Here is an 8783-nt window from a genome sequence, read left to right as displayed (position 1 = left end):
GTAGAGGATGCTCTTGCCAGGAGGCGGGCCCTCTCGGTAGTTCCTCAGCAGCCAGTGGGCGTCTCCGCGGCGAGTGGAATCGACCCCGCCCCCAGCCCGTGCTCGCAGGTGCCGGGTCCCAAGTCCCGCGGTCCCGGGTTCCCAGAGAGGTGAGTCGGCTGCAGGTGGGTGCGGGGCGCCGGGCTGCTCGGGGTAGCGGTGTCGCAGTCGCCAGTCCGAGCTCGCACCGGCCGTGGAGTTCAGCTGCGCACCGTGTTGCGGCAGCTTCGCCAGGCCTGGGGCTGGCTGGGCCGCGGGGCCGCCCTGGAGGCCGGAGCCACCGGGCCTGCGACGCCTGGGCAGGGAGCAGCCGCTTCGCTCGCGTGCAGGAGGCTGTTCGCTACCTCACACCCCCGGCTGGCGCTGTGGCCTTGCTCAACTCTACCGTTTAACACCCGGTGACATGCGCCAGGTCGGTTGCTGCCGTCATGCGGGAGAGTTGGGGCAAGCTACCTGTGACAGCTTGAACTTTTCCTAGGGATTCCGCTCCACCCGCCAGTTAGAGCGTATTGCTCATTAAACCCGAGACCTGTGTGCTTGCTACTGAAATAAAAGAAATATTTTTTCCCCAGAGTCCTTTTAGGACGTTATGACTTTTCTCCTTTGCAAGACTTCAAAAAACTGACAGGAAGACAAAACTCTTCCCACTCCCAGGGACCGCGTTGTCTTGAGTTTGGCTAGTAAAGGCTAGCAAGTGAGGCCTTGTCTCTGCATCCCGTTCTCCCTAACATCCTCAGAGAACCTTCGTTTTTGGAGTCTTTCTAGTATTCAGAGACTTCTCCAAGGTCATGATCCCAAAGGCTTAACACGTTTACAAGGAGAGAGTTGTCTCCTGACGCTCAAAATGGCAGCTAAAATGGAGATAACTTTAAGCTCCAACACTGAAGCTTCCTCCAAGCAAGAGAGACACATAATAGCCAAACTAGAAGAGAAACGGGGGCCTACTCTGCAAAAAAACTGCCCCGATCCTGAGCTCTGCCGCCAGAGCTTCAGACGCTTTTGTTATCAAGAGGTGTCTGGACCCCAAGAGGCACTCTCCCAGCTCCGACAGCTCTGCCGTCAGTGGCTGCAACCCGAGCTGCACACCAAGGAGCAGATTTTGGAGCTTCTGGTGATGGAGCAGTTCCTGACCATCCTGCCCCCAGAGATCCAGGCTCGGGTCAGGCATCGATGTCCAACGAACAGCAAGGACATTGTGACCCTCGTGGAAGATTTTCACAGAGCATCCAAGAAACCAAAGCAGTGGGTAAGGAGGGTCCTCTCCCATCATCCTGGGGATTTCTTTTTCATCTAGGTAATGTTTGGTATCTGGATCTCTCCCTATTTAAGGACTGAGTCTCAGAAGTGGACTGGATGGCTTCAGAAGTTGCTTCCAGCCTCTGTCTGGGAACCTATCCCGAGTTGTTAACAGGTTTTTAGAAAATCTAACTACTGATACCCAGTGAGGCAACAGAGGACCAACGTTCTTGCCATTCCTTTATGCACCTTATGTCACCAGAAGTAAAAATTGTAAGGTTCTTGAATCCCTTCTGTCAGCTCTTCCCACACCATCTTAGTTTTCCTACAAGCAGAATTCTTAGCAGGCAGGGTCACCCTGTTTAGTAGCAGTTGGACTTTGAGGAACTTCATTTCATTGGAAGTTCTAGCTTATTGTTTTGTTTTTGTTTTTGTTTTGTTTTTTGAGATGGAGTCTTGCTGTGTTGCCCTGGCTGGAGTGCAGTGGTGCCATCTCAGCCCACTGCAACCTCTGCCCCCCGGTTCAAGTGATTCTCAGGTCTCTGACTCCTGAGTAGCTGGGATTACAGGCACCTGCCACCATGCCTAGCTAATTTTTGTATTTTTTAGTGAGAGGGTTTTCACCATGTTGGCCAGGCTAGTCTCGAACTCCTGACCTCAAGTGATCCACCCGCCTTGGCCTGTCAAAGTGCTGGGATTACAGGTGTGAACCACCACACCTGGCCTAGCTTATTGTCTTTGATTTTTTTTTTTTTTGAGACTGGGTCTCACTGTGTTGCTGAGGCTGGAGTGCAGTGGTGCAATCTCTGCTTGCTGCAGCCTCCACGTCCAGCTCAAGTGTTCCTCACACCTCAGCCTCTCAAGTAGTTGGGACTGCAGGTACATGCCACCATGCATGGCTAATTTTTGTACTTTTGTAGAGACAGGGTTTCTCCACATTGCCCAGGCTCTTGGGCTCAGGTAATCCACCTGTCTTGACCTCCCAAAGTGCTGGGATTACAGGAGTGAGCCCCACAGTGCCTGACTAGCTTGTTGTCTTTGGATCAGGAAGTTACAGTTTAACTGGCCAGTGTTGCCATTGCTGGCCACTCCCCTCCCCGAAGTCAGACCCCAGTCAGGACCTAGGCAAGAAGCAAACAGCAGGTACTTCCGAAAATAGAACTTGTTAGGGAATGAGGGTAGGGTAGTCCTCTTAGACCCCTACTACTACTGGAATCTCCTTACCAGGAAAGTCTTTGGCAGAACAATGTATTAGATAAGAAGAGTTTGTAACAGCCTCTCACCATACTGCTTCCTGTTCCTACAGGGCCTATTTCCAGCAGAAGTAGGTTGGGGCGGGGGGCGTGGTGTGTAGAGTGGGCATCTGATGGTCCAGTGTCGTGACTGACTCTGATATTTGTGCCAGCAGCTACCCTGATAACTTTGACTCTGGCCCTTGAGAAAGGCCCAAGCTTTAGGGGAAGCCACTCGGCTGACTTGTAGCATCCTCATTCCTGTCATTCTTCACATCCTTCCCTTTACTTCCTTTGACGGTTTCAGTGGTTTCTATGAAAGTTGACCTCTAGATGGTTATCAGCAATTCCCAAGGTAAACAGGTCATTATACAACAGTGAGAGATCAAGCTTCCCTCAGTCCTGATGGATGGAATTAATGGGGCTTGTTCCTAGGTGGCCGTTTGTATGCAGGGGCAAAAGGTGCTCTTGGAGAAAACTGGATCTCAGCTTGGAGAACAGGAACTGCCAGACTTTCAACCGCAGACTCCTAGGAGAGATCTCAGGGAGAGCTCTCCAGCAGAACCTTCCCAGGCGGGAGCTTATGACCGGCTGAGCCCCCATCATTGGGAGAAATCCCCACTCCTCCAAGAACCAACCCCCAAATTGGCTGGGACAGGTAAACACTCTGCCTTTTCTCTCCCTCTCATCAGCCCTTTATCTCCATCAGTGTATCTCATGGTTCTGCAAAGGCATAGACCACATGTGTGTGTTTTTTAAAATGTTGTATATAATAGTAGATGATTACTCACTAAACAAATTTCACTAATTAGAATGGTGGTGATACTACAAATAAGTATGTTTTGTCATTTTCTGTTAATGAATATTTGACAATCCACTGCATGACAGGGTTGTACCTACTTTTCTGTCCCTTTCAGAACTTCTTATAGAAAAGACAGATCCAAATATGGCCACAGATGAACTTCCATGCAAGCTATGGCTGAGTTTCATTGCTTAAAATGCTCCTCTGTTTAGAAGGGGCCTGGTAGAAAAAAAAAACCTCACCCTATATCATATATCTTTGTCCTCCTCCATGATGTTGCTTATACTTTAAATCCTCAAATCTATTTCCCTTTCTCTGGTGTGATATTTGTGTAACTGCTGGCCTTGTTCTACACAGTCCTGTGATCTCTAAGCCTGAATGACAGTGACATTTTGGCCAAGCCTGGTGATGTGAATACAAGATACAATCAGCACATTAGAGAGGAGAGTTACAAGAAGACAAAAATCCTTATTTTCTTAACATTTGCTACATTCAATGAGGTACTTTGTGTTTTAGGCTGTTCAGGCTGCTAATATAGAATGCTAGAGACTAGGTAGTTTATAAACAACAGGAGTTTATTTGTTATAGTTCTAGAGGCTGGGAAGTCTGAGTTCAAGGTGCCAGCATGGTTAGGTTCCAGTGAGGCTCCTCTTCCAGGTCACAGACTGCCTACTTCTCAGTCCTCATGTGGCAGAAGGGGAAGACAGGCTCCTGTGGGGCTCTTTCATGAAGGCATTAATCCCATTCCAGTGAGGGCAACACCCTCGTGACCTAATCACCTCCCAAAGGCCCCACGTCCTAACACTATTACCTTGGGAGTTAGAATTTCATATGAATTTGGGGGAACATAAACATTCAGCCCCTGGCAACCACAGTCTACTTTTGTCTCTAGACTTGCTTATTCTGAACATTGTATATAAATGGAATCACACAGGCCGGGCACAGTGGCTCACGCCTGTAATCCCAGCACTTTGGGAGGCCGAGGCAGGCGGATCGCTTAGGCTCAGGAGTTCGAGACCAGCCTGGGCAACATGGCGAAATCCTATCTCTACAAAAAAATACAAAAATTAGGGGGGCATGGTGCTGCACACCTGTAATCCCAGCTTCTTGGGGGAGCTGAGGCAGGAGGATCACTTGAACCTGGGAGGTCGAGGCTGCAGTGAACTGAGATCGTGCCACTGCACTCCAGCCTGTGTGACAAAGTAAGACCCTGTCTCAAAAATAAATAAATAAATAAATAAATTGAATCACACAATATGTGGTCTTTCGTGTGTGGCTTCTTTCACTGAGCATGTTTTCAAGTTTTATCCATGCTGTAGCATGAGTCAGTGCTTCATTCCTTTTCTGTGGCTGAATAATAGGCATTGTATGGATATATTACATGCTGGTTTTTTGTTCATGTTGGTTCATCTGTTCATAGACTTTTGGGTTGTCTCCACTTTTTGGTTATTATGAAGAATGCTGCTATAAATGCGTGTGTTTTTGTGTAGACATGTTTTCATTTCTCTTGAGTATATACCTAGGAGTGGAATTACCATATGCTAGGTCATATGGTAATTCTATCTTTGACTTATGAGGAACTACCAGACTGTTTTCCAAAGCAGCTGTACCATTTTACATCCCCACCAATACTGTGTGAGGATTCCGATTTCTCCACATTCTTGCTAGCACTTGTTATTGTCTTCTATCCATCCTATTAGGTTGAGAAATTTTGATTTGAGGTTTTGATTTACATTTCCCTGGTGACTAATGGTGTCGAACATCTTTTCATGTGCTTATTATCCAATTACATATCTTGTTTGGAAAAATGTTCAGATCCTTTGCTCATTTTTAAATCGGGTTATTTGTTTTCATTTTTTATAAGAGTCCTTTATATGTTCTAGACACTAGACCCTTATTATGTGTAATTTGCAAATCTTTTCTCTCATTCTGTGGGTTGTCTCACTTTCTTGATAGTGTCCTTTGAAGCACACGTTTTTCATTTTGCTACAGTGTAATTTATCTATTTTTTAATTTCTTTATGCTTTGGTGTCATGTGTAAAATACCACTGCCTAATCCAAGGGCACAAATATGTACAGCTATGTTTTCTTCAAAGAGACATAGATTTAGCTCTTACTTTTAGGTATTTGGTCCATTTAAAGTTAAATTTTCCTCCATACATAAAGAAACAAGTCAATTTTTATATAGGATTTGAGGTAGGGGTCTGTCTTAATCTGATCAGGCTGTTATAACAAATTGCCTTAGACTAGGTAATTTATAAACAACAGAAATTTATTGCTCACAGTTCCTGGATGCTGGGAAGTTCAAGATCGAGGTGCCAGCAGATTTGGTATCTGGCGAGGTCCCATTCCTCATAAATGGTAGTCTCTTGAGTTTCTTTTATAAGGACACTAATCCCATTTATGAAGACCGCACCCTCATAACCTAATCACCTCCCAGATGCCCCACCTCCCAAGACCACTGCACGGAGGACTGTCAATGTATGTGTGTCAGGGAACAGGGGGGAATAAATATTCAGACCATAGTAGGGTCCAACTTCATTCTCTTGTATGTGGAAATCCAGCAGTCCTAGTATCATTTATGAAAAAGACTATTCTTTTCCCATTGAATTGTCTTGTCAAAAAGCAATTGACCCTGATTGTATAGGCTGATTATTTACATTTGAATTTAAATGAATTAAAATTAAATAAAATTTAAAATTAGGTTCCTTACTCACAGTAGTCACATTTCAAGTACCCAGTAGCCACACAGTCACATGTGGCTAGTGGCTGCCATATTGAACAGCATGCATGTGCCTGTGCATGCACATGCACACACATGCATTTTCCACATCACAAGGGATCCTTCTCCAGATCCTGTGACTTCCCACAGGCTATTCCAGCTCATCTCCATCCAGACTGTCAGTCCTTCTGTAATTAGGATACATGGCTAAGCCCATATTCCAGTTTCTGAACTCATATACTTCAAATTTGTAATGAAAGAAAACATCACAGTCTCTGAACTTACTATCTTTTGAAGAGAAGGTGGTTGTCAGTTAGTGTTTACGAAGTGAGGGGTATTTGTTGAAATAGCTCAGGCACCAGACTACAGCAGTAAAATTTACAATGTTGAGATTTCACCTCTCTTCCTTCTTTCATTCATTGGTCGATACCCAGTTCTGATGGGTTTGCTTTTCCCTGTTCTTCCTTTCCTAAACCTTTCCCTAAACGGAGAAAGGAGGAAGGAGGTTGGAGAACTTGGTTCCTAAATTTAATATAAATCACAATCACCCCAGGAGCCTGCTAACTGTGCAGATTATCAGGCCCAACCCCCAGAGATTCTGACCCAGCAGCTTTGGGGGAAGGGTGAAGAGCCTGTTTGTTTAACAAATGCCCCAGATGATTCTAATGCAAGTTGCCAATGGAGGGCCACCCTTTGAGAAACTTTCAGAGTATTTCATAACTCTTGCTGAAGTTATTTCTTCCAAGTGCAGAAAATGAAGCATTTTCTTTCTAATTATAGAGGCCCCCAGAATGAGAAGTGACAACAAGGAAAATCCACAACAGGAAGGGGCTAAAGGAGCAAAGCCATGTGCAGTGTCAGCTGGCAGATCCAAAGGGAATGGTCTGCAGAGTCCTGAACCAAGAGGGGCAAATATGAGTGAACCTCGGTTGTCACGGAGGCAGGTCAGCCCCCCAAATGCTCAAAAGCCATTTGCTCACTACCAGAGACATTGCAGGGTGGAATACATCAGCAGCCCCCTAAAAAGCCACCCACTGAGAGAGCTGAAGAAAAGCAAAGGAGGTAAACGGAGCCTGAGCAACCGTTTGCAACATCTTGGTCACCAGCCCACCCGCTCAGCAAAGAAACCCTACAAATGCGATGACTGTGGGAAAAGCTTCACGTGGAATTCAGAGCTGAAGAGACACAAGAGAGTCCACACAGGAGAGAGACCGTACACGTGCGGAGAGTGTGGAAACTGCTTTGGGCGGCAGTCAACCCTGAAGCTGCACCAGAGGATCCACACTGGAGAGAAGCCATACCAGTGTGGCCAGTGTGGGAAAAGCTTTCGCCAGAGCTCAAACCTTCACCAGCATCACAGGCTCCACCATGGGGATTGAAAGGAGCACTCCATGCTTTAGATTCACAAGGAAGGTGTTTGTGTTTCTCCTCCCCCTTACTTGCATGTAAATCACAAAGACTGTGTGACTTACAAGGAAAGCAAGAGGCCTATGAGGAATGATGATGCACATTCTGCTGTGAGGAGGCCCAGAAAAGGCCAACCAGGGCCCAACTGTGCATGATGACATGGTGAAGAGATGGCAGTTCTAGGTATTGGGGCAAAGAGAACTTAAGTCTCTGCAGAGAGCAAGGAGTAACTCCTGAGAGAGAATTAGGACAATCCTGCAGGTGGCCCGCTTATTGTTAAATCGTCCCTCTGTTGCTTTATCCTCTAAAATATGTTAAGGGATAAATTCTATATATAGTTATGCATTTGCTGTCATACCAGACAATTTTTTATCATGCACACGCTTCTTTAATAAAGATGAGTGATCTACCAGAATTTCAAGGCAAAGTTCATTGGAAAATAGATCCCTCATATTCTTTCTGTAATTACTAGCTGTTTATAGCAAAGGATGAATTAAATGAGAATATGCACATTTGTGTGAGAAGAGTTTCCAAGTAATTAGATGCTGCTTTTACAAAAAGAAAAGAAAATTACATTTGAGGGATCTTTTTTGTATCAAAGCATCTTTTATTTTTATTTTTTGAGACAGGGTCTCGCTATGTTGCCCAGGCTGGTCTCGAACTCCTGGACTCAAGCAATTCTCCTGCCTTGGCATCCCAAAGTGCTGGGATTACAAGTGTGAACCACCATGCCTGTTCTCAAAGCACCTTTGAGGGGAAAACAAAAAACAAAAAACAAAAAACAAAACAAAAAACATCTATACAGTTACTGCAACCCCAGCCTAACACATAAGAAAAAGCTACAGTGAGAAGAAAGTAGTGGATGAAGAATACTAAGGAGATATAAGAGGGAATTCTTCCTACTCTCCTTTCTCACTTAGCCCATTAGCTTTAAGAATAACAAAATGCTGTGAGGGTACAGTGGCTCACACATGTAATCCTAACACTTTGAGAGGTTGAGGCGGATGACTGAGCCCAGGAGTTTGAGACCAGGCTGGGCAATGTAGCTAAGCCCTGATCTACAAAAAATACAAAAATAAGCCAGGCATGATGGTGCATGTCTATAATCCCAGCTACTCTGAAGGCTGAGGCAAAAGTATCGTTTGAGCCCAGGAGTTAGAGGCTGCAGTGAGCTATGACTGCACCACTCCACTCTAGCCTGGATGACAGAGTGAGACTCTGTCTCAGGAAAATTTAAAAAAATAGCAAAAGGATTGGGGTAATGAAAATATTCTAAGACTGGATTACGGTAATGGTTGCACAAGTCAGTAAATTTACTAAAATCACTGAAATGGGCTAATTTTAT

At 45.4% G+C, this 8783-nt stretch overlaps 1 protein-coding gene across 3 annotated transcripts in view; it reads left to right on the top strand.

Annotated features, from left to right (window-relative positions):
• Positions 1 to 7853, top strand: part of ZNF174 (zinc finger protein 174) — a 37825-nt gene extending 29972 nt beyond the window's left edge. Inside the window, exons 1-4 of one of the 3 annotated variants that reach the window (XM_031657958.1) lie at positions 37 to 149; positions 612 to 1285; positions 2943 to 3165; positions 6812 to 7853. In XM_031657958.1, the coding sequence (XP_031513818.1) occupies positions 884 to 1285; positions 2943 to 3165; positions 6812 to 7410 (1224 nt within the window). In that variant the 5' untranslated portion in view covers positions 37 to 149; positions 612 to 883 and the 3' untranslated portion in view covers positions 7411 to 7853. The other 2 variants (XM_031657959.1, XR_004179671.1) reach the window with 2 other exon arrangements.
• The last annotated feature ends 930 nt before the right edge of the window (positions 7854 to 8783 follow it).

This window comes from Papio anubis, chromosome 18 (assembly GCF_008728515.1).
Source record: "Papio anubis isolate 15944 chromosome 18, Panubis1.0, whole genome shotgun sequence".
In the NCBI taxonomy this organism is placed as follows: Eukaryota; Metazoa; Chordata; class Mammalia; order Primates; family Cercopithecidae; genus Papio; species Papio anubis.
Note: the sequence above shows the minus strand (reverse complement) of the source record. Positions and strands in the feature narration are given on the sequence as shown.